Source organism: Epinephelus fuscoguttatus, linkage group LG22, assembly GCF_011397635.1.
Source record: "Epinephelus fuscoguttatus linkage group LG22, E.fuscoguttatus.final_Chr_v1".
NCBI classification, from domain to species: Eukaryota; Metazoa; Chordata; class Actinopteri; order Perciformes; family Serranidae; genus Epinephelus; species Epinephelus fuscoguttatus.
The window spans coordinates 4,232,112-4,258,356 of NC_064773.1; the positions used below are offsets into that span (position 1 = coordinate 4,232,112).

General features: G+C 41.8%; 1 protein-coding gene across 1 annotated transcript in view; it reads left to right on the top strand.

Moving 5' to 3' along the window:
• Window positions 1-26,016, top strand: part of lrp6 (low density lipoprotein receptor-related protein 6) — a 64,048-nt gene extending 38,032 nt beyond the window's left edge. Inside the window, exons 8-23 of the mRNA XM_049566547.1 lie at window positions 3,742-3,958; window positions 4,829-5,118; window positions 6,490-6,716; window positions 6,808-6,992; window positions 9,183-9,509; window positions 9,600-9,802; window positions 9,911-10,122; window positions 10,913-11,103; window positions 15,779-15,988; window positions 16,188-16,313; window positions 16,543-16,779; window positions 16,925-17,035; window positions 17,176-17,406; window positions 17,488-17,624; window positions 17,940-18,037; window positions 19,626-26,016. Coding sequence (XP_049422504.1) covers window positions 3,742-3,958; window positions 4,829-5,118; window positions 6,490-6,716; window positions 6,808-6,992; window positions 9,183-9,509; window positions 9,600-9,802; window positions 9,911-10,122; window positions 10,913-11,103; window positions 15,779-15,988; window positions 16,188-16,313; window positions 16,543-16,779; window positions 16,925-17,035; window positions 17,176-17,406; window positions 17,488-17,624; window positions 17,940-18,037; window positions 19,626-19,941 — 3,318 coding nt within the window. The 3' untranslated portion in view covers window positions 19,942-26,016. The remainder of the gene's footprint in view (window positions 1-3,741; window positions 3,959-4,828; window positions 5,119-6,489; window positions 6,717-6,807; window positions 6,993-9,182; window positions 9,510-9,599; window positions 9,803-9,910; window positions 10,123-10,912; window positions 11,104-15,778; window positions 15,989-16,187; window positions 16,314-16,542; window positions 16,780-16,924; window positions 17,036-17,175; window positions 17,407-17,487; window positions 17,625-17,939; window positions 18,038-19,625) is intronic.
• Window positions 26,017-26,245: the final 229 nt, after the last annotated feature.

The following is a 26,245-nucleotide window of genomic DNA, read 5'->3' on the forward strand; positions in this document are numbered from 1 at the left end:
GAACCCCCCAGCTGCTCGGGGCGCCTGACCAAAGGGCAGCCCACTCACTCTGACATGTCTCCACTTAGTGCATGTGTGTGTCTTTCAGACCTGCGTGTAATTGACAAGCAAGAGTGAAAAAACGTTGAATTTCCCCTCAGGGGGATTAATTAATTAATAAATTAAATAAACTTAAACTTAACTTAAAACTTAAATCTGTGGATTATGCAGTTTGGGTGTGTGTGTGAGAGAAAGAGTGTGCGTGTGTCAGTAAACGCAAGCGCCAGTTACACACTGGAGTGAGTTGGTCAGTATGGCAAGTGTGGGTAATATGCGGAGGGTGCCAATGTGAAACTGTTGTGGGTCGTGATCCAACCTGTTTTTCATCAGATAATGAAATAAAATCTGATGTGAAATAAATTTAAAAATGCACAAAAATATTGGTTTTGGCTCGACTAGATCGACTGAACTGGTCGGTGTATTCTGATGACCTAAAAAAGACTAAAATATCAACACTTTTCATCAACTATAACTGAAATAGTTACAGTATTCTTTGAATAAGATGAAACTAAAATGAAAAGGATGTCACCGACATTTTAGCCAACACGATGCCAGAATAAACAGCAGGGTTTTCTCAACCATTATAAGACTTGGTTGCAGCGCTTAAGCCGATGAAAACTATGCTGAGACATGTTTTTCTGTCATATCTGGTTGAATTAAAAGTTCATCGCTCTTTGAAAAGGTGTGTTTGGATTATTATGCTGTTATATTATCATGATGTCAATGACATAAAATGCTCTCAAAATGACAATATAATAATTTATTGCAGTTATTTCTGGAACAATATATCATTGAACAAAAGCAGTTATCATGACAGGACAAAGCAAACTAAAGGACAGAAGGAGAAACTTTATTTTGTTTTTCTCTGGTTTATCAGTCAAGTGTTTGAACCTCACTGCAGACTCTGCTGACAATTTTTAAAAAATCAAAGAATACAAATTATTTTATGACTTGTTTTTCTGACAGTTGAAGTTTCTTGTATTGGTTTTTGTATTCGTAGTTTAGTTATTCGAGTGGACAAAAGAAATGTTAAAGACACAGGAAACGGCACCGATATGTGTCCTCACAGATGGGGACAAACTTAGGTCAGAACATTTTATATGCACGTTCACAAAGGGCGCCCCGCCGGGAGGTTTTTATGTGACTGCCAGCAGCAGAAGGGCTCCTGAGGTCTGAGTACATACAGTACAGTGTGCTCAGTCATGAGCAGGAGAAATGTCCGTCTAAGTTACATATGAGGTTTCTCAAGATTTATAGTGACAAAATAACTCACGTTTATGACGTTTCTTTAAGGTGATCCTATCCAGTTTAGATGTCTGTGAGGGAATCTGTCATTTGTATTTGAGATAGACCGCTTTGACACATCAAGGTCGCGCCGGCCTCCAGGATGTGTTTCCTTGAGTATCTCTATCAAACGATTGTTTGCTGCAGCATTAATGTGCTGACTGTTTTTCCTGCAGCAAATGATAACGCTAAAAGAGTGATCAGCATTGCTAAGACATCATACAGGGTTTCTCAAGAAGGCCTTGAGTTAATTCCTTCAAGTTTGGCACAAACGTCCACTTCGAGTCGAGGATGAACTCAAGATTTTGGTGGTCAGCGGTCAAAGTCATTTAGACCTCGTCCATTTCATTCTGGTGAACACAATATCTCAAGAAGGCCTTGAGTTAAATCCCTTAAATTTGGCACAAACGTCCACTTTGAGTCGTGTATTCGTTCATTCATACATTCAAAGCCTAATTTAAGACTTGGGAACAAAGGCATTTGAAGAAAATGAATAAGCAAACAAGTTAGGGGTGAACTGATAAGATTTTGTTGGTAAAAGGTCAAAGTTACTGTGACCTGGTCCATCTCACTCTGGTCAGCACAATATCTCAAGAAGACCTTAAGTACAATCCCTCAGATTTGGCACAAACGCAACAATGAACTGATGAGAATTTGGTAGTCAAAGGTCAAGGTCACTGTGTCCCCACAAAACATGTTTCTGGCCATAACTGAAGAATTCATTCATTAATTATGACAACATTTCACACAAATGCCTGACACGATAAAATGATTAAGTGATGACATTTTATATCCAAAAGGCCAAAGGTCAGCCTCACTGTGACATCATCATGTTCTGCATAAAACACTTTTCTGGTCATTATTCAGCGTCATATCTCAGGAACAGAAGGGGAGACATTTGGTCAGATACTGAATTGGTGACTCTAATCTTGAAGCTGATCGTATAGATCTTCTGTGTGTGAGTGGCATTATAAAGTCCTTAACGTACCTTCAACCAACAAAGCCCAGTGTTTTGTGTTTATATGCTTTATGTAAAGCCGTGTGAATTGATCTGAATATGAAGCGTTTATATTGCAAAATAATATAATGTTAGTTTCTTAAGAGATGAGATGGAGCCCTCTTCTATTCGCTGAAAGAAAATAAAATCAAAATTCAGCGCCACTAGTTGGTGCATATAAGGAACAGTATAATCATTTTATAATATCTAATATATTAATTACAAATACATAAATAAGTACATAGGCAGCCTGAAGCTTAGTTAGTTTCCCTCCGCTGTCTGCAGGTAAATGGAGCTCTTACTTTGGTATTTAAGGGGTTAATAAAATATGGCAGACATTCACCCAAACACTCAAATCTCTGCTTCTTATCGTCTCTTTGTTCAGCAGAACTTTGTAGTGTCGTTCAGTCGTAAATGATCCGTTTTTTATCCTCCACGTTTAAACTCAGTTCCAGGTTTTGTGGATCGTGTCCTGATCGGTCTCAGTTGTGGGTTTAGAGACGCTGCCGCCGCCTCGTTGAAGTGAGATGTCAAAGTTTGTGCGAGAGAAGAAGAAGAAGGAGAGGAGGAAGAAGGAGGAAATGTGGCGGCCATATGCTGCCGTTGTTTGTTTGCTCGGGCTGTTGCTTCTAATTAGCGGCGCTGCGATGTGCTGCCAGGTCGCCTGAGCTCTTCTGAGCACGCTCAGTGTGCACAACGAGAAACACAATGTGGAAACTCCGTCGCTCTGCCCAGCCCCCACCCGTCCACACGCCGGGCATGATGGGAAACATGCTTTATGGTTTATGATATTTAAAATGTGTTTCCTTTTGTGACTCAGCTGATTTGTTACTGCGAGATGTTCTGTGTCTTTGTACTTCTGGAGATCAGAGAGGGAAAGCAACTAAATATATTTACCAAAATACTTTACTTACTTACTCCTAAATATTTCTACTCCGCTTCATCTCAAAGGGAAATACTGTACTTTTTACTGCACTACAGTCATCAGATGTAGTGAACACATTAATGCGTCAGTAATTATAATACAGAAATAAAATTACTCTGCAGAATGAGTAGTTGTACTTATACTAATACTTTTGTACTTTGACTCAAATAAGATTTTGATGTAGGACTTTTTAAGGAAATCTGTTTCCTGTTAAATGTGGCAGAAATCCTTTGTGAAGTTTGACTCCGTCTGATGTTCGTCTGTGTGCAGCAGGGCAGCTTCCTCTGAGCATGCTCAGTATGTCACATCCTCCTGTCTGCAGGGTGCACACAAGGTCCTTGAAGTGCTGGAATTTTAAGGGGGAAAAAATAAAGTTCTGGAATTCCTTGGAAACACCACAGTCCTTGAAAATGAAAAAATAGTGCTTGAAAAGGTACTTGAATCTCTTGAATTTCATTCTGTACAATCTGTAATAACCCTGTGTCCTGTCTCTCAGGTGATGAACATGGACGGGACGGGGCGACGGGTGCTGGTGGAGACCAACCTCCCCCACATCTTCGGCTTCACTCTGCTGGGCGACTTCATCTACTGGACCGACTGGCAGCGCCGCAGTATCGAGCGCGTCCACAAACGCACTGCGGAGAGAGAGGTCATCATCGACCAGCTGCCTGACCTCATGGGCCTCAAGGCCACAAATGTGCACAAGTCCTTCGGTGAGTCCAGGAGCACCATCGCGTTACAGAGCCAAGTCACAGGTCTTCTTCAGGTCCAGCTGCAGGTCGTTCAGGATGCTGGATTATCAGTGTGTTGGTCAGAGTCTAGTCCTTATAGTTAGATATAAAAGTGTCGAAGGTGTTTAAAAACAGTTTGGCGTGTTCCCGCTCTGCAGTCAGACTGTCAGTAGACTCTCTGTAGCCCAGTTTGACTGGGAAGTATGGATAACGGAGTATAAATATTTCAGGGCTTCAACTCAGCTGATGCAGACTGCAAACACAGTGTTTTACTCCTCCTCTCTGCTCTGGACTCCAGGAATTAGACCCCTCCATTAAAAAAAAAAAGAAACAAATGTGAAACTCTATCACGAGCTGCGTCTTGTCAGAATAAATCCAAACCTATATAACTGGACCATGTGTGACTTTACTTTGAAAGGACAGACACAGGAAGTGTCCACGCTCAGCAGTCAGACAGGAGTCAGGTTCATTTCCAGGGCTGGTACCTGCGGTTATTCCACAGGCTAGTTAATAACATGTCGGGCAGGAAATCCAAAGTGTGGGATCATTTTGAGAAGGTGAAGGACGAACCCAAGGTGATATGTAAACTCATCTTCATTGGTCGACTACAAACATGACGTATCATCTGAAACATGGAAGTAGCTACATGCCCATTAGCCCACAGCGTCATTAACAGGCGGCTCGCTCAGTGTGTGACGTGCACTTGGAGATAAAATATAGGCCTATATTAATCAAGGTTCATTAGTACGGTAAACACATCAGTTCATTTATTAAAAGAAATAAAATTCTGCACCAGAATATTGACGCATGTATGATGTATCTGACTCACCTGTGTCCCCGCCCCCTCCTCAGGTACGAACCTGTGTGCGGAGAACAACGGCGGCTGCAGTCACCTGTGTCTCTACAAGCCTCAGGGCGTCCAGTGTGGCTGTCCCATCGGCCTGGAGCTCATCGCCGACATGAGGACCTGCATCGTCCCCGAGGCCTTCCTGCTCTTCTCCCGCCACACCGACATCCGCCGCATCTCCCTGGAGACCAACAACAACAACGTGGCCATCCCGCTCACCGGCGTCAAGGAGGCCTCGGCGCTCGACTTCGACGTCACCGACAACCGGATCTACTGGACCGACATCACTCTGAAGGTGAGGCTCAGAGAGCGGGGACATGTGTGGACAGACGTCCTGCTGGTTGGCTGGAGGCCTGCAGAGTGGAGCTGTAATGGGCTCCCAGGAGACGCCAGGGTGGAAGTAATTGATGGCTGCTCCCCTCCTCTTCCTCCTCCTCCTCTTCCTCTTCCTCCTCTATCTGATTTATCTCTCCATTTCTTCCTCTTCTTCTCTTTCTCCTCCAGATTCTAGTCCTAGATGTAATAGATTTCTTCTTATCGTTGTCGGTGCAGAGCGAGGGAGCCTTACATTTTTTTCTTTAGAGGCAAAATTAAAAAATTAGGACCACAGACAAATATTTGTGGGCACAGTCGAAGTGTTTCTTCTTGTATCATAGCCTGATGTATCTCCTCTCTCTCTCTCTCTCTCTCTCTCTCTCTCTCTCTCTCTCTCTCTCTCTCTCTCTCTCTCTCTCTCTCTCTCTCTCTCTCTGTGCCATCGAGCTCCATCTTTGTCCAGAAACTTATTAACACATCAATGAGCCGCTCTCTTAGTGTGGGTGACATGTTCCCTTATTGCTGTGAACACACACACTGTAGTTTATTTTCACTCCCACACACACACGCCGTCCTGCTGACACAGATACTCACAACAGCACCAAATGTTGATTAATCCGCTGTTGAAAATAGTCCCCAACATCTGTTTGTTTTATTAAAAACCACAGTGAGCAGTTTAGGAAATCAAAGATGAAACTGTTGATCTGTGATTTTAAAGATTTACGTTTTCAGTTGGAACATGTTTATTTTTTTAAGGAACCCCCCCCCCAAAAAAAAGGAAAGAAAAAAAAAGACAATTTAAAAATTACTAAAAAATATTAAGAATTATGTGAGGAAATAAATAAAAAATAATGATTAAAGATTAATTGAAAATAAAAATTAGATAAAAATGAAATAAAACAGAGATGTTAATAGTCATATATAAAATCTAATCAAAATTGAAATAATTAAAAATAAAACAAAATATAGATGTACATAGTGAAATACCTCTACATGGACTGATAGGAATAATAATAGTGTTAATAAAAATTTAATTAATTAAATTAATAGTAACATTAATACATAATAATTGTAGTAAATAAGTAAATAATAAATAGAATAAATAAGTCAATAAAAAATAATAGATAAGAAATAAGATCAAAATAAAAATGAGATAAAATGAAATGGAGAGGTGATAAGTTAAAAAAAAAATTAAGTAAAAATAATTATCAGAAAATAGAACTGAAGATAAAAATGGAATAAGACACAGAGATGGTAAAAGTGAAAGTCAGAAAGTATTTAGAGACGCATTCACAGAGTTTTATTTTGGGTCTCATCTGTGCGTCGTCTTGTCTCTTCCTCCTGTCTGCAGACCATCAGTCGGGCGTTTATGAACGGCAGCGCTCTGGAGCACGTGGTGGAGTTCGGTCTGGACTACCCTGAGGGGATGGCGGTGGACTGGCTGGGGAAGAACCTGTACTGGGCCGACACCGGCACCAACCGCATCGAGGTGGCCAAACTAGACGGGCAGCACCGGCAGGTCCTAGTCTGGAAGGATCTGGACAGTCCGCGAGCTCTGGCTCTGGATCCCGCTGAAGGGTGAGAACTGGAACTAAAAATAAGAGAAGACAGATCAGAGACTGGCATGAGAACCGGTCCTACATGAAACCACTTTGTTTCCTGTCCTCAGGTACATGTACTGGACCGAGTGGGGCGGGAAGCCAAAGATCGACCGAGCAGCGATGGACGGGTCGGGTCGGATCACTCTGGTGGCGGACGTGGGCCGAGCCAACGGACTCACCATCGACTACGCAGAGCGCCGCCTCTACTGGACTGACCTCGACACCACGCTCATCGAATCCTCCAACATGCTCGGTGAGAATCACAAAGCAGCGACTTTTCTGTGTAGCTGTGCTGCAAAATCGAAAAAGACAAAGACCCAGACGTGGTTTATACATGTATTTAACATTTAATTTAAATCATCAGTCGAGGTGTCACGGTGCTCAAGTGGTTTTAAGATGCTGACTGTGATTGCAGCACCCCTGGTTCACATCAGGCGTCCGGGACATTGTTGCATGTCTTCCTGTGATCTCCACTTTGCGCTGTCTAGTAAACTAAATCCCCTGTGTGTGTGTGTGTGTGTGTGTGTGTGTGTGTGTGTGTGTGTGTGTGTGTGTGTGTTCAGAGTTCAGTGACCTTTGTTTCGCTGCAGGATTCCCTCCAACACTGTGGAGTTAAATCTCCTCCTCTGCATTATATAACCGGCAGAGCCCTGTGGTTGTGTGTTCTGAACTCTGTGCACATGCATGTGTTGGTCTCAGACGACAGAAGAAGAAGAAGAGGAACATGTTCTCTCCATTAGCCGCTCGCTCTGACACTTCAAAGCGCAGCTGAAACAAAAGCCGCTCTGCTGTCCTGAAGTGTTCCCTCTCAGCAGCACGTCGGTGGATGTGAAGCAGGACCAAAATATTCTGCACAGAAAACTCCTAAAACGATGCTGTTATTAGACGCCGGGCTCCGCGCACACACACTCGCACTGCGCTCGCAACACTACCAATTTTGTGTGCAGGAAAGCAGCCTCGGTCTTGGCGAGGGATGCTGAGGACAGAAAATAACCCTCACAGGACAGATGTCTGCTTCACCAACACTTTTATTATTCTCTCAACCCTTTTGTGAAGTTTGACACCTGTGTTTAATTTTCTGAACTTTGAGTCTAACTTTAGTCAAGACAGTATTTTAGTCCTGTGTATTTTGAACTGTCTGAGTGGTGAATGAAATCGTTCTACAACAGCGCCGCATAATTTAATTTCCTGTACGCCGTGAAAAACTATGAAAGCAAGTTTAGAAATGTCAGAAACGCTTCTAAAATTATCTGCCAATATGTGAGTGTGGCGCATGTGTCAAATTATAGATTTGTTTTATTTTTCTCTTCAGTTATTTATGGACTCATTTCTGGTCTGCGTTATAAACAAACATAACAGTATACATAAATATAATAATTCAGTGAGGCTTTGAATCTCCAGACTCCAAATTTTGTGATAAACTGTCCATATAAAGATATTTACAGCATAAACTTTAAATTGATGCTGCTAAAAAGACATTACTTTATCAAATACAGATTGTGTTTACAAGCTGTAAAGGTGTTTTCTTTTATTATTATTATTTTTACAGTTTTATTTAGTGACATTTTCAGAGCATGCTCATTTCTGGATAAGTAAATATTCAGAGGTAAATCACTCTTTATAGAGAGATAATAATAGTTATGATAAAAATTAAGTAAACCAATAAAAATAAATAAATTATGATTAAAAATAATTACAAAAATAAGTGAAGATAAAATGGTAATAAAAATGAGAAAAATTTAATAAAATACAGTGACGTAACAGTGTGTATAGGTAAATATCTCTATGCAGTACATGGAGTGATTTCGAGAAATAATCATAGAAATTAATTTAAAAAGACTTAAAAATAAAACAATAACTTTAACAAAATTAAATAATAACAGTGATAATATTGAAAAAACTAAATTGAAAATAAAAGGAAAAATAAATTACACACTAGACTTCAAATGCTATTTTGGGGCATTGTTGTCATCTTAATGTATTACTTATTTTTCAAATGAAAACTGATAAAAGGTTTGCTCCCACTGACGGAAGTCCACCCCTGAAAAACACAACCATCATGGGCTACTCGTGGTCAGAAACATGGGTGACAGCAGAGGTATTAATTTCCAAATAGACGTCATTTTCTTCCAACAGTAGAGTGGCTCCTGATCGTTGACTGTAGGGAAGTGAAGATTTCAGTTATAATGTTAGATTAGCCAACATTCAGCAGCAAAAGATTTACTGCTCCTACAGAAATCTTTAGAAGAAAACTTCTCCGAGTCCGCAGAGTCCTGAAGCGTTTGTTGAGCTTTTGTGTGTCCAAATTGCACCAAATTTGACACTACATGTCCTTTAGCCTGGTGCGATGTTCTCACCAGGTTTGAAGCAGATCAGGTGAACGGTTCTAGAGACGTGTGAAGGACACACACACTGATCATCTCTCCTATTTTCATTTCTCCAGGTCAGGACCGTGAGGTGATAGCCGACGACCTCCCCCACCCCTTCGGCCTCACCCAGTACCAGGACTACATCTACTGGACCGACTGGAGCCAGCGCAGCATCGAGCGAGCCAACAAGACCAGCGGTCAGAACCGCACCGTCATCCAGGGCCACCTGGACTACGTCATGGACATCCTGGTGTTTCACTCGTCCAGACAGGGCGGCTGGAACGCCTGCGCCTCTACCAATGGGCACTGTTCACACCTCTGCCTCGCCGTCCCCGTCAGCAGCTTCGTCTGTGGCTGCCCCGCCCACTTCTCTCTCAACTACGACAACAAGACGTGCAGCGGTGAGGTGGCAATTCCTTTTACCCACTGAGAATGACGGTCTTGCCCACAGACGTGTTTTAAACGTGTCCTCTTCTTTGTTTGTCCTCCAGCTCCAACTTCCTTCCTGCTGTTCAGCCAGAAAACAGCCATCAACCGTATGGTGATCGACGAGCAGCAGAGTCCAGACATCATCCTGCCGATCCACAGCCTGAGGAACGTCCGAGCCATCGACTACGACCCGCTGGACAAACAGCTTTACTGGATCGACTCCAAGCAGAACGTCATCCGCCGCGCTCAGGAGGACGGCAACCAGGTACAGAAACACCAGAAACCAGAACTGTTTCCTGTTAAAGCAGTCAGATAAAAAACTGTGAGTTGTCTCGTCTCCTGACCCGCTGTGTCTCTGCTCTCGTCCCGTCAGAGTATGACAGTGGTGTCGAGCTCTCTGGGCGGACCCAGCCAGGGTCTGCAGCTGTACGACCTGAGCATCGACATCTACAGCCGCTTCATCTACTGGACCAGCGAGGTCACCAACGTCATCAACGTCACCCGGACGGACGGCAGCAGGGTCGGTGTGGTGCTGAGAGGAGAGCACGACAAACCCAGAGCCATCGTGGTCAACCCAGAGAGAGGGTCAGTGTCCCACAAACACATCAGCTTCCTCACGTTAAGCCGTAGACACCAGTACACGTTCTGACATGATCACAGATTTAGACCCTTGTTAGTGTTTACACAGCATTACTCATTGTTCTGTTATTCTGCTGTTATTGTGGAAAACATCATAATCAATTAGTTAAATTAACTTTTTCTTTGAGTTAATAACATAACGTAAATATGATTTAAGTCTTGTGAAGAAGGAAAACATGGATGAAGGATAAATGGATGAATGAAGGCAGTTTAAAGGAACTGGGAAACTGGCATCAACTTCACAAGTTCCACCCAAAGATTTCCTGTTAATTTATTCGCCAGATTTCTTCCTGTAGTTAAAGTGGTGTTAAATACAGTTCCAGGAAACATGAAAGCGTCTCAGATGTTGCTCTGTGAACTGTGCACACACCTCAGACACACACAGGTAGAAACACTCCTGTACTTGAGGAGCGTTTGGTTTGTGTCTCTGCTCCTCAGCGTCTGCGTCTTGTTTCTAATCACACGGTAATTTGTTCTTGTTGTTTATTCTCTCGGGCTCGTGAAGTTCTTGAAGCCCGTTGCAGCTCGGTGGTGCCGAGTCGCTTGTTTGGAACCATAATTGCAGGGTTTCCTTCGGGCCGGGGTTCGCACAGTAATCTCTGGGTCATTGTGTGGTTGAGAAATGAAGTCTGCAGATGTTCGGGGAGGAAAACACGCCAGAAACAAACATCAGAAACTGTTGAGATGAGCTGCATGAACCAGGAACACAGTTATAACAGACTGCTCTCTGCTGCAGGTACATGTACTTCACGAACCTGCTGGAGCGCTCTCCGAAGATCGAGCGGGCGGCGCTGGACGGGACGGAGCGTGAGGTGTTGTTCTTCAGCGGTTTGGGGAAACCTGTCGCTCTGGCCATCGATAACGAGGTGGGGAAGCTGTTCTGGGTCGACTCGGACCTGCGGCGCATTGAGAGCAGCGACCTCTCCGGTGAGTCTGAAGGGTGAAATGACTCCTGGTTTGTCACTGAGAAATAACCAGGTTTTAAAAATGAGTTTATATCTCAGAAAAGTTCTCTGTAATATTTTCCAGTTGAGTCCTTAAAAGGCTTCAAAAAGAGTGGAAAAAAACCCAAAGTAGTTGACTTGCTGAACGAAAAACTGAAGTATAGTTTATCCCAGGGACCCGAGCTCATGACTGTGTGACTGTTACTGACATATGTACGTTAGCGTTTTATCAATAAAGCTGGAAACAGAGACAAAAATACTGATGTGCAGAAATTCAAAGGAAGAGTTTGACATTTAGGTAAATCCTCTTCTTCTTTTTCTCTCTGAGACACAGATGTTTGGATTGATATCACTCATGTCTCTACAGTAAATATGAAGCTACAGCTAGTTAGCTTAGCTTAGCATGAAGACTGGAAAAAGGAAACCAGCTAGCCTGCTGCTAACAAAATCCACCGCCAGCTTCTCTAACACTCTGAGTAACGTGTTATATCTTATGTATTTAATCTCAACAAAAACCAGTGAAAATGGAAATTCACATTTTTTTGAGGGTTACTACGCTGTTGTTAGCATTTATTCTCCTGTGATCGTGTGTCTGTCGCTGGAGTGGGTTTTCCATCGCACTATGTTGAGTCTCTGTGATGTGCAGAAAGGTTTCATTGATTTGAGCTGACCTGTAGCTGACCTGGTAGTGCTCCATAGAGGCTGAATCCTTTGCAGCAGCCGGGGTTCAAATCCAACCTGTGGCCCTTTGCTCCGTGTCATCCCCCCTCACTCCCCACTTACCTGTCACTCTCCAGTAGCACCATAATAAGGACACAAAAAAAAAAAAAAGTTAGATTCATTTTACTAACACACTTTAAACAAACCTAAAACTTGGCTTTATAGCGACACCATCAAACAAAAGTACAAAATTTGGCTCCATTAAACTCACACGGCTCACAGAGAAAACGTTTGCCTTATACTGGACACATTTTCCCAACAAATACAACATGCTAACATTATTAGCACAAGTCTATGGCATTTTTTGTTGTGTAAATTAGCCTAGCGACTAGCAGACTTTTCCCTTTACTCATATAAAGCTGGAAACAGCAACATTTAACAAAAGAAATGTTACAGAATTTGGCTCAATAACTCACGAGGTTCTCTGACAAACACTTGTCTATATCTGAACACTTTTCCCCATATATATAGCATGCTAACGTTATTAGCACAAGCCTATGGCATTTTATATTGTATAAATTAACCTAGCAGCCAGCGATCTTTCCTTCTACTCATATGAAGCCGGGGACAACAGCAACATTTAACAAAGGTAACGTTATATAAATCAGCTCCATTACAACTCACAAGGTTCACTGACAAAACAACTGCCTTATACTAAACACGTTTTCCAAACAAATACAATATGCTAACGTTATTAGCACAAGCCTATGGCATTTTACATTGTATAGATTAGCCTGGTGGCTAGCATACTTTTCTCTGCTCATAGGAAGCCAGGATAAATCACACACAAGACTTAAAATGCTATTTTTGTGGAGGCTTTATTGTCCTCACAATTTATTGTTTTTTATCTGTGAAATTAAAGTAAATAAAAGCTTTGTTTCCACTGAGGGAAATGGTTTCAGCTTACAGAGACAGACAGGAGGTCTGCGTCACCGTGACGTGTAGTTATATTTCTGGGGAGGTGCACGTCAGGCTACGATGTAGGGATGGAATCTATTCAATGCACAAATATAAACTTAACTTTAGAGAGAAAGAGAAGAAGAGGGTTTCACTAAATGTCCAACGTTTTATTACTAACAAAAACTACACACATTTATTTATTTATTTATTTATTTATTAGGTCTAACCTTTGAATTATTTGTTCTCTTGATTAACTTTACTTTTCTTGGCAAACTCTCACAACATAAATATTCTAGTCGCAATAACTCAAACTCATAAGAAGAACAAACACAGCTGTTTATAATCTGACTTTTTATAGTGATGCACATACAGATGTTTTAATGCTAAGCGTACAACAATGAGCCCTGAGTACAGATGGAGGTAAAGATCATTTCTCTAAACTTCTCTGAAACTGAAATATTAATGAGACAGTTCATACTGACCAACGTCTTCAGACTAGGAGCCAAAGATTGCTGCTTCTTTTCACTGCAGACCTTCATTTGAACTCAGCAGACTCAGCTCAGTTTGAGGATTCATTTTAAACTCTAAGACGTTTGTATCTGACTGAGGGTTTCACAGTGTCTGATTTTATATACAGTCGAGTGGGAGAAACTTTCTTTAAAGATGCATTTGAACTGTTGAATCCATCAGAAAAACTCCACACTGGTAGTTTAGTTTGAAGAAGTTTCTCTGAGCAGTTCAGTGGGTGGAGGTCTGACTGTGTGTCTGGTTGTTGGAGGTTTGAACACTGAGGAGGAGAGTCAGGGAGTAAATGTGTGAACAGAGCACATGAAGGACACTTCGGGGGAGTTTTTGTGCCTGGAAAGGGGAAGTTGGCGCGGAGCCCCGAGCTCAGCACATTCCTGTAATTCTCCGGAGCCCCACGCAGGCCGACAGGAATGTAAACCATCTGTACGAGAGGACGGAGGAGGACGTAAACAGTGTCAGGCGCAGGGTTCAGAGGAGGCCTGCATCCTGAGCTGCTCTTCATGTTTCTGATTCAGGATTGAAGACGGTTAAAAGCTCGACCCGGCCTCCGTCGTCCTCTTTGATCCTCTGCAGGGAAGCCTGGTTAGATTTAGTCTGAGCGGCTGCTTGAGCTCACAGTGCGGAGGCTGCTGCCCCCATCAGGGCGTTTGATTAATAACAGCCTCAACAGCACTACAGTAAACTGACAGGAGATCTGAGATCAGGCAGATAAGCATGTTGGTGTGAGGGCAAAAAAACAGGCTCAACACTGACAAGTTTTCCCCATTGATACAGATATTTAACTGTATTTAACACTCAATGTTTTTACACCAATAAAGCTCAAATTTGTCCTTGTTTTAAGACACGTATGTAGTTTCGAGTTACTTCAGTTTTCACTCGGTAGTTATTTCTAAAAGCGTGTTGAAATAGGAAGTTTGTAGACTTTGTTTAAGATATTTAATAATAAATATAAATAATAAAAGGTTTATTAACACTTTTAATTCATTTTATGATTTAAAATTTTAAGGTTATTTTATCCAAACAATATCTTAGGTCGGTGTTACAGCAAATGACTTTTAAAGCGATTTCACTGTCGCAAGCAAATTTCCAATGTCAGAGTAAAGTCATTAAAGTTTAAAGAGTTGTGGCGCTCCCTGGTCTCGATTGTTTGGCGTCAGGTGATCATAAAACTCAGTTTGAATTTGTTACGTCAGTTTTTTTTTCTCGTGTTAATGTTTCAGCAAAATCAAACATGCTTATTATTGTTAAGTTTTTAGCCTCGGCTCATGCAAACAGTGACGAGATCAGACGGTTCCTCCAGGAATGATTTCATGGCCGTTGTTTGAGAAACATTTGCGATGCATGTTGCAGTGTTTATTGGCATTTTTTGCAAAGGAATTGTGAAATTGCAAAAATAGTTGCTGCACTGTCCCGAGTTTGATGCCTATTATCACAAGCGTTTAGAATTAGTATCTATCTGTGATGGTAGGAGTGTGAGTGGGGGCTGACAGCTGATCGGCTAACATCCAACACCGAGCTCAGTCCCAACAGTGTCACACCGACACCAAACAAAACGGCTCAACTCTGTCATTAAACTCATTAATAACTGTTTGGTAACGTTAGCCATGTGATGCTAACAGTTAGCCCTGTCACTGTGTGTATGTGGCTTTGTCCCACACACAGAGCTCACACTCCCACTGCAGCAAAAAAGACAGGCTGAGCAAATTTCAAATGGTAAAGTTGCAGCGACTGCTAGGTCATGCAGCATTCACACAGGTTGGCTGAATCTGTGTTAACTGTTCACTGAATCACAACAACCTTTGAGGGACTAATCAACGACCAATAGCTGTGCGCTCTCCAGCAGTGAACAGGAAGCAGCAACCCACTGAAATCATTCAGCTAACTAACTGAGGCTGGTTGCAAGTCAAGAAGACAAAGTCCAAATATAACGTTTGTACACAGATACAGTTTATTTTTATGGATTATACTGATGCCGAATCGACAAGAATACCGTCGACGCATGACGTCTTTTATCCTGTGTTTCTAGAGTCCTGTGCTTTTTCAGATACATAAGGAATTGTTAGGAAGTTTTGCTAAATATTTTCCACCAGGAGCAGGGTGGAGAAGAATCTCAAAAGGATCTAGTTGTGGACTTGCAAATAGTGACCCTGTTAGATCCCCAGTCTGGCAAAATCTAATCGTACGTCTGTTGCTGGAATGTTCGTCTCTTGAGAGCCACGAGACAGCAACATCAGAGCAAAGATTCAGCAGAACTTTGAGTATAATCACATATAATATGTCAAATATATTCTGGTGTTTTAGAGTGTAACCTTTTCCACTGAACCATATTTAATGTCAGTATATGCAGTATATGATGTGTTGCCTGACGTCGGTGTGTCGCTGTCCTCCTGCCTCCCCTCCTGCCTCACCCTCAGTTTCTCACCCGTTTTCGTTGCCTCTGTTCCTGAACGTTTTGGCCCTACAACCTTGTTTTGTTTTTTCCCTGGTGCTTTAAAAAATAAAATAATCAGGAGCCAATCGGATCGTGATCGCCGACTCCAACATCCTGCAGCCGGTGGGTCTGACAGTGTTCGGGAACCACCTGTACTGGATCGACAAGCAGCAGCAGATGATCGAACGCATCGACAAGACGACGAGGGAGGGACGCACCAAGATCCAGGCTCGCATCGCCTACCTGAGCGACATCCACGCCGTACACGAGCTGGACATGAGGGAATACAGTGAGTCATCAGTGCTGTAGCATGGGACAGGGCACCTTTCTTCTTCGGTGGTGTCATTATTTTTGTCCCCCATGTTTTGTGTCACGTTTCAACATTTAAATTTGTAGCACACCGCCGTCTGAACTCTTAACAGTTGTTTAACAAAACAACTTCTCATGTATCTTCAGTTGTTTCTCACCTGACCTGCGTGTCCCTGCAGGTAAACACCCGTGTACCTGGGACAACGGCGGCTGCTCCCACATCTGCATCGTGAAGGGAGACGGGACGACTCGCTGCTCGTGTCCCGTCCACCTGGTGCTGCTGCAGGACGAGCTCTCCTGTGGAGGTGAGACTCAAACACACCTACGCTGAGGAAGTTTTCCCACCGGTGAATGAACTCAGTGCAACACTGGTGTCGTCACTGATTACGCCAGATGTTTTACAAAGGAGGATATGTGACAATAGAGCTCTGTATTAAAGGGACAGTTAAAGATATTAAAGATAGGCAAAAAGGCGGCTTAAATGTTCCTCTTCCTGTGCAGACTCTGACCGTCTCATGTGTCCTCCCCCCTCAGAGCCTCCCACCTGCTCCCCGGAGCAGTTCTCCTGTACCTCCGGTGAGGTGGACTGCATCCCTCAGGCCTGGAGGTGCGACGGTTACCCCGAGTGTGACGACAGCAGCGATGAGGAGGACTGTCCCGTCTGCTCCGAGACCGAGTTCCAGTGCGACAGCCGGCAGTGCATCGACCAGAGCCTGCGCTGCAACGGAGAGATCAACTGTCAGGACCGCTCCGACGAGAACAAGTGTGAAGGTGAGACAGGTGACTCTCACCTGGACCGACCACCTTGTTGTAGTTTACATGGAGCATCAGCACAGCTTTGACTGAACTCTTATAGAAGAAAGAAAAAGCATCACAAGGGTTTAGAAGTTATAATAGATTTCTTCTTGTCTCCCAGTACGTTGTCCTCCAGACCAGTTCACCTGCTCTAATGGTCAGTGCATCGGTAAACACAAGAAGTGCGACCACAACATGGACTGTACTGACAACTCTGACGAGATCGGCTGCTGTGAGTCTCACAAACATCCCATCAGTCGCACTTTCAGCAAATCAAATTTTTTTATTACTAATTTGAACAGAAAACTGCATCATCTTTTATAAAACATTCAGTTGTGTTCTAAAGTCGCTCCTCTTCTTCTGTGGTTTCAGATCCTACAGAGGAGCCTCCTCCTCCGTCCAACAACACCATCGGCTCCATCGTGGGCGTCGTCATGGCGCTGTTCGTGGTGGGCGCCGTGTACTTCGTGTGTCAGCGCGTCCTCTGCCCGCAGATGAAAGACGACGGCGAGACGGTCACCAACGACTTTGTGGTCCACGGGCCGTCGTCAGTGCCGCTGGGATACGTGCCACATCCGAGCTCGCTGTCCAGCTCGCTGCCAGGTGGGACGACACGTCCGTCACCTCATACCTGCATATGTTATTTAATAAACGTGAAGCTGATGTCTGTCTGTGAACCAACAGGTATGTCCAGAGGGAAGTCTGTGATTGGCTCCCTCAGCATCATGGGTGGGAGCAGCGGACCTCCGTACGACCGAGCTCACGTGACGGGAGCTTCGTCCAGCAGCTCATCCAGCACCAAGGGGACGTACTTCCCTCCGGTGAGAGGACGACGTGTTTTAGACATTTACAGCTTCTTTACTTTATTATCAACGAATCAAAAAACAAAGTCTGATAACTTCGTCTTCATTTTCTCTTTTGTTAAAATAAAATTTCAGAGTTGTTTTCAGACAGCATTCAAGAACTTATTTTGAAACTATGGATCAGTAGAAGTTTCAGTGCACATTTTTATTCTTGCTAATTTCTCAGTGATTTAATTATCATGATAACCTGATGTCTCCTGGGGTAGTTTAATTCTAACTTTAAATTATAAGTAATTATAACTATTTAAATGTTGTGATTTTGTTGTGTTTCAGATCCTGAACCCTCCTCCGTCTCCTGCTACAGTCCGCTCTCAGTACACTATGGAGTTTGGTTATTCTTCAAACAGTCCCTCGACACACAGATCCTACAGGTAACTCACATACATTACATCACGTTATTCATTGTAAAGTTAAAGTTTTCTCTTTGACAATCAGTCAAACTGAAACTAAATGCTTCAGTTTTCCATCATGTGTGTTTATAAAACAGAGTAAATGGATTTAATGTCATCAGTCTGCATCTACAACAGTCAGAGACAAACAGCTTCTTCCTGTTTACTTTGAACTCTTAACAAACCATGAGCTCCTCTCGTATCTTCATCTGAGACTAGAAGTTTAGTTTATACAGAAAAAGTGAAAGTACGTTGAAACTGTTTGCATCGCAGAAACTTTAGAAGAACTTCACCTGAGTTTCCACCAGTGGAACCAGGGTCATGACTTAGTTACTGACCCACACACGTCCGCTGTGAGGGCAGGACGGGTAGGAAACCTGTGGCTCTTTAACCCCTCTGCAGTGGCTTCCTGTGGCTTTTTTTTTTTTTTTTACATTTTAGTTGTCATATAACAGCATTACAGGCCCAAAGAAATTCTTGCATTCTCTAACTGTAAAAATGTGGAGCCTGTGTACCAAATTTAAAAAACCGCTTAAGCATTTCAACAACTAAATCTACAAACTGCGTCGCCTGGTACCTTCTCCTCGAAATCTGCCAAACCTTGATGCAGCCGCTCGTCCTGAGTCTCCCTAGCTGGTTAGCTGTGGATGACAAATAAGGCTCAAATATGTTTTACAGCTCCCCACTGATTTTTTTTAATTAATATTTTGTCACTAAAACATCGCTTTTGATAGTCAGGGTTGCCGACCCCTGGTCTAGGAACTGTGTCTGACTGGTTGAACACAAACCTCAGTGTCTGTTTTGTTTGTTAATTATAACTGGAGTTCCTCAACAGTAAATGTAACTCGTCTTTGTTGTTTCTTTTTGCCTGAAAATTGTTGGGTTTCAATACATTATCAGTTTCAGCTGAAAATGCTAGCAGAATTACACAGAAGGGAAAACAAGAAGAAAATTCACACTGCAGATATTTCACTATTTACATCCATCCCTGTGACATGTTATTAAGGATCCTACTGTGTGCTGAGATTGGCTAAGACTCATTGCGTTGACGTGTTGAGGTAGGAAGCTGTTAGGATAAGGGCAAAGAGGTGATGGTCAGGGCTAGAGCTCACCAATCTCGAATATTCTCTGAGATTAAAGTGGTAAATGTACGAGACATAACTCACAAGTGAAGTGCCAGAAAGTTCTGGTGGGAGGAAGACGTGGTGGACGAGTGGGTTAAGCACAGGAATTTCACAGAGGAGGCCGAGGTTTGAGTCCAGTATGAGTCGGAGTCAGCTCCATCAGCTTTGCTAATTTATTTATTTTCAGTTTTTTGGATGTATAAAGCTGCTGAATGCACTCTATGGCTGGAACACCCAGGAATATATTTAATATTTACACGTGTGTAAGTCGCCACATCGGACAATTAATCTGGACAATAAGCAAAGTTTAAACATTATAATTTACGTGGTGTTTTGTTGCTAAACATCCAGCTGTGTCTCCAGAAGTTTCTCCACATCAACACCAGTTTGATGAAACTGGGCTGTGAATTAATAAATCTTTCTTCTGTGGTGTTCCTCTCTCTCAGCTACCGGCCCTACACCTACCGCCACTTCGCCCCTCCCACCACCCCCTGCAGCACCGACGTGTGCGACAGCGACTACACGCCGGGACGCCGGGCGCCGCTCAAGTCCAGCGCCGCTGCCTCCGCCACCGCCGGCAAGGGCTACACCAGCGACCTCAACTACGACTCGGAGCCTTTCCCGCCGCCGCCGACGCCCCGCAGCCAGTACCTGTCGGCGGAGGAGAACTGCGAGAGCTGCCCGCCGTCGCCTTACACCGAGCGCAGCTACTCCCACCACCTCTACCCGCCACCACCCTCGCCCTGCACGGACTCCTCGTGAGCCCCCCACAGTCCCCCTCTGCGCACAGCTCCACACCCCCCCTCACTGTAAATAGCAATTGTGCATATATGAGGTTAAAAATGGGAGACTGATGAAGAGGAGGAGGAGGAGTGACACGCAGGACGAGAAAAGGAAACAAACGGGAGCTGCAGAACATTTGTACATTGAAAAAGAGAAAAAGCATATTTATATATTTTCTATACAGTGTTTACTGATGATGCCATAGAGGTTTGTATTAAGAAATTTGTACATTTTTTTAAGAAAAAGGTTTTATTAAAATCATCACAAATATAAGTTGCCTTAAACCAGGAGAAAAAGAGGCTGAAGGACAAAAAGCACACAGCGGGACGTTTTAACTTATCTGATGCCAAATATGAAAAACATCTACAGGAGAAAAAGAAGAAGAAGAGGAAGAGCGCCCCCCGGAGGCTCGGCCAGCAGTGTCTGTAGTTACCATGTAAACTGGAGAAAGGCCCGTGTGAGAACGTGGTACTGGGTCTTTGATTTTTAAATTTACCTCCTCAGTTACGAAACGGTTCGTAAGATCGTGTCTGATGCGGAGGTGAGTCATGTGACCAATCAGGAAGCAATAACACGACAAGGCACATATTTATTACCCGATCAATCAAAGCAGGAGCAGCTCTGAGAGTGACGATGAGGCTGCGGTGGATCAGACAGCAAGTTTGATAAAATGCTACGGAGGCCCTGAAGTGACAAAATGTTTCAGAGACTTTTCAGGAAGTCTGAAGACAATCGGCCTTCTTGGTTTGTTTTTGTGCGCTAAGAACAAGAGATGTTAACAGTTAATTAGCGGGCATATTTTTGACCGTTACTCATGTCGTCTGTGGGTTAATTCTGCTGCTCTTCAGTTTGTGGGCGCTAGCTAAAATGGCACCATGCATTAAGCGATTACTGCCAGTGACGCCAACTTGACCCAACTGTGTTGCTGTGGAAACATTGTGCCCACCCTCCAGTCTCCTCCCACGTCACCCTGGTGAGTAAGCGCCTCAATTTTGAGCTGCAAACTCCCTTTAGCATCAGTTAGCTCTGTTAGCACGGTTAGCAGTGACAGCACAGCTAGTGGTGCTAACAACAATGCTAATTGGGTTACGCTGCTCCAAATGAAACTGCTTACTCATGACGTGAATTTTCTCAGTAGGGCATGCTCCTGGATCAACATCCCACATCGCTTTCCAGTACCATCACTGCAATCAACCAATCACAGCCCTCTGACATCATCAATGTGCTGCTACTGTGCTTCTTTCAAACTACCTTTGTGCTTCATCAGAGCTAAGCAAGTCTTTCAAACTGAAGTTAGCACACCGAAACAAAATCCTTCTAAGCCACTGCAGAGTTAGTGAGTTAGCTTGCTAAGTAGGCTGGCTACGCTAACACGTAAACTTGCCAATAGACTAGAATATCAGCGAGTAGGTTTGCTAACCAGGTAGGCTATGCTAACAAGTGAGGATTTAATAAGCTATATAAAGAAGGGTAAATGTGTTTATTGCAGTTAATTGCAACTGAAAAATGATATAATCCACACTCTTTGTTAGCGAACGATATTCTAGCCCATTGGCAAGCTTACTGTTAGCATAGCCTTCCAAGTTAGCAAGCTAACTCGCTAATATTCTAGCCTACTGGTAAGCTTATTTGTTAGCGTAGCCAACCTAGTTAGCAAGCTAGCTCACTAACCCTGCAGTAGCTTACAGGGTTTTTGTTCATTACTGAGGATTTTGTTCAGTTTTACTAACTTAATTTCGGAAGCTTAGCTCTGAAGAAGCACAAAGGAATTTTAAAAGAAGCACAGGAGCAGCACACTAATGATGTCAGAGGGCTGTGATTGGTTAATAAAAATGTTGGTCCAGGAGCGTCATGAGGGATGTTGATTCAGGAACATGTACTACTTGGCAAAATCACATTGTGCTTGGAGAGTAGCCACAATGTTTCACATACTGAAATAAGCAGCTCTGCTAGCTAGGCTAACGATGGCTAAGAAGTGGAGACCGAAGGGTGGGCTGTGAGCGCTGTGCTTCACGCAGCTAGCTGTCTGTCCGCAAAGCCAACAGAAAAAAACATGAGATGTTAAAATTTCACCTCTAAATAGATTGCGCTTTGAAATGCGACGCTAACGCTCGCTAGGTCAATGTAGCAGCGGACTAAAAGGAAAGGTCGCTTGTATTTGACATTATTTTTTCTATTTTTGTTTTTTCTTTTAAAATTAATAGTCGTTGGCTATTGAAGGCAAAATTAACCAAAACTGGCATCTCCATTAGAAACCAGTTCTTGCATTTGTCCCCTCAGGGCCTCCATACAGAACACTAAAACATACCTTATCCACTAGATGTTAAAAATCAGATGTCACATGACTCACGTCCTCCAATCATCGTGATGTTCAGACGGGATTTAAACCAAAACGTACGCTTGTGTTTCACATGTTCTGTTCTCGTTGAGATGCTCGACTGCAACTTGTGTGTTTGTGAGTGAATCGACCCAAAGCTGCACAGCGAACACATCAACTCTTTTCTGTTTTTAGTCTTTGTGGAGGACGCAGCGTTTCCCACCATGAACACGATCTTGTGCCTGACCAGTTCCACGTCTTCATTACGTTTTTTTTTTTTATGTTGTTGTTACTTTGAGGAAAAAAAACACAAAGGAAACCAGTGCCCACTAAATGCTATATAGTATTTTTGTACCACATATTGTGTAGATAACGTATTTATAAGCTATATAGAAAATCATTGTAAATCTATCCATTGAACTCTTGCAGTACTTTTCATTCCGTCTTTTTTTATATTGCCTCATTATATTTTTCTACAGAGTTTCACTCCAAACGTTCGGCGACAATCTCAGATCAGAAGAACATATCCAGGTTTTTAGTGTCTGTTCATGTTTGAAGGCTGTTTGTGCCAAAAGAATCTGTAAACAAAGTGGAGGCAGATGCTGGGACCAGAGGTGAAAACACGAGGCGGCTGTTGCCTTGAGTCAACAATCAGTTTTGTTTTTTTTTTCTTTTATAAATCTGTTTGTGTGTTTGTGCTTCTCGTGACGACCAGAAATATATTTTTCAAGACAACCCGTTGCATCATCTGATAATCGTCGTCACGTTTTAACTTCCTGTCGTTCAGTTTCTCGTTGAGCTTCTGAGAAAAATAACACCAGCATGAATCTGACAATCTCAATGTTTTACACATCGCTTTTATTATTTCATCAGTCCGACGTGTCTGTGGCTCCATTTTTAAATATCGTATCATTCAAAGCACAAACAAATATCATCTGTCTTAATGAGACACTTTAATTAAAAAGAAATTCTGGATAAAATTCTGGAAAGTGAGAATTATCCAAGTCAAATAATGTCACTGTAATGACACTGTAATATGTAATTTTTTACAGTGCAGTGATGTTACTGGCAATCGGAATATCGCATTAAAATACTGCTTTTGTGAACAAAAAACACCGAATATCAATGACGATGTTTAGAGCTGGGTGTCGTCATAAAATCCTCGATACAAGTAAAATACAAATCCTCTTTTTCAGTTTTGGCACAAATATTAAATACCGTTTTATGATCTTTTACTTTGAGGAATATATTAAAAGAAAAAGAAGATTGAATTAAACCGAAATTCTCAAATATTTTGGCACAAACGTACATGAACGGGAAAAATGTCAGTAACCGAAAAATATATAAATATTCATGTTTGATACCCAGCTCTAATAATCAGCCTTTACTTGTTTTTTTGTTTTATTTAATTGAAATATTTGCGTCATCTCGTTGAAATGATAAAAAAAACAATTCTCACTCTCTAAAGACAGAAAATGGCAGCTGGTCTTTATCAAAAAAATATATTTGATCCGAGAAACAGAATTATTCAAAGCCAACAGAGTTCTGTGAGATATTTTTGGTATCTTGTGCACACAGTTTATTAAATGTTGCGCATACAAAACAATAACTGACATTATTTTTTTCTTTAATTTATCGTCTTGGCGCACAAATTATTTCTTTGGCTGTAAAGTAATTATTTTGGGTGCAAAGGTTATTACTGTCTTGACTGCAAATAATTATCCTGGGCGCAAAAGTTATTGCTGTAGTTGATAAATTATAAATTTGGATGCAAAAGTTTTCTCTAAATATTGGAGTAACAGTTAGTTTGCCGAAGGAAACTTTTGCCTTATAAGATAGTTGTAAGAATTAATATTTTGTGTGCACAAGGTATAAAAAAAATTATCTTTATGGACTTTGGCTTCATTGATTTTCGATTCTGTAATATGTTTTTTTTTTAACAGTGCAGTTTTACTGTGCAGAAAATCTAAAAAGTCTCATTTATCTGAACAGAAACTCAAACCACCAAACACCAGTGACGACTCCAGTCAAACCTGGACCAGATCATGAGTCCATACACTTTCGGCTCTCTGCTGCCTCCGTACATCTTCCGCATCTGTCCACATCTGTCCGCTGAGAGCTACCTGTGGTACAATCACTGCTCGTCTGCACATCCAGGTGTGTTTTCAGGCACGTTCACATCAGTCTATAAGAATCATTGTTGGGAGACGTTCTCATTCTCTGACTGCACTTTACGGGACTTTTTTTTTTTTTTTTTTTTAAGTTTGTTTCTGGTACAAAACTTCACAGTAAAGTTGTTAAAGGAGGACGTTTGGTTTGTTTAGAAGAGTCCAAAAAAAAAAAAAAGATGACGGAGACCTTTTCAGATTTTTATCGTCTGGTCGGTGTTGGGAACGTTTTGGTGAATCGTTCCCTCACTGTGCTTCTTTTATACTCTCAGTTTACCTCATGTTCCCTGGGATTAATAATTTGTACCATTTTTAAAATTATAAATCAAACTCTTTTCTCTTCTGAGCATTTTCTGTCTCTGCAAAGAGTTTTAATGAGCCAAATAAAATCTGTAGGATCACAGAAAAATGTGTATTTAGCTGTGAAACAATCTTTGACGTCTACGATATGGAATATATGGAAGGTCAAAGACGTCGGAAATGTTGTGTTTAAGATTTAATGAAACTTTTAAATCTGAAACACTGGAGTGATAAAACTATTAATTGTAGAGGATTTGGTTTATTTAAAAGGTACAAATTAATAATTTGAGGGAACCAATAAAAATCAAGGGTACTAATTATTTTTTTGAGAGTATATTTTTAAAAAAAAAAAAGCACATTAAGAATGCTAAATCCTGATTTAAAGGGCTGAGTATAAACTTTTTTGTTTCTAGAAAAACTCAAATTTCTCAAAAGCTAAAATTTAAGTAGTAAAAGAGAAAATTCAAACGGCCGTACGAGAAATCTGTCCAATAAAATATTGTTTAATATTTGCTAGCGATGTACTAGTTTTGTTATTTTTGGGGCATTTTATGTCTTTATTTGCCGACTGACACATTTATGGTTGGCTCATAAAACTTGAAACAATTTTTTACTTAGAAATTTTGATTGAATTTTGAAATTTTTAACTTAAATCAGAAACTTTATGATCAACATTTGATTTTAACTACCTCGGTGTTTTGGACACATTTCGCTCGGTACAAGTGTTTTCGTTCGATACTCAGCCTTATTAAACAGATTTGATAATAAAACAATAAATTTGCGTGACACCAGAGAGAAAACGAGACAAATCAAACGTATGAATCTGAACGTGACGTTAAAACAAACTGAATTCAGAGTTTTGGACGTTTTGTACAAAAGTGACGAAGGTGGTTGAAAAGGGTCAAAGAACGTTGAAATGTAAAAAGATTATTTCATTTTTATTTTTATTTTTTTTTAAAGCACTTTTGTCTCCAGGTTTTTTTAATCGGAGGTTCGACAGGAAAACAGAAGTTCTTGTTGTCGTTTTTTTTGTTGTCCTTCATCCGTTCTGCTCTCATGGTGCTCTGCGAGGGCGAACCAACGTTGGGTTCGTCGTGTTTGTTTAATTTCCACTAACTGTACGTTTTTATACGACGACTGCTTTACCTGTAAACCAGAGTACCAGATGGACCTGTACAGCCCATCCAGCTGCCACCATAAGCTGTTGTAACTCATGAAATGCTGATTTTTTTCCTTTTTGTTAAATATAAAGTGAGTGAACTTTTAAAATGAGTGTCTGTGTGATGATTTATATTTCAGGGGAAGGGTGCGTGAATTTATACTAAAAAATGTTGCAACTACTGTTTCGATTTAAATGTTCTAATTTATGAAAAAGTTTAATTGCTGTTACTACAAAAATAAATGCAATATAAATGTGCATTTTAAATGTCAAACAAAATCTAAACATTTCATCCTCAGTTTTTTAAGTGTTATTTAGAATTCTCAGCTCATCAACAAA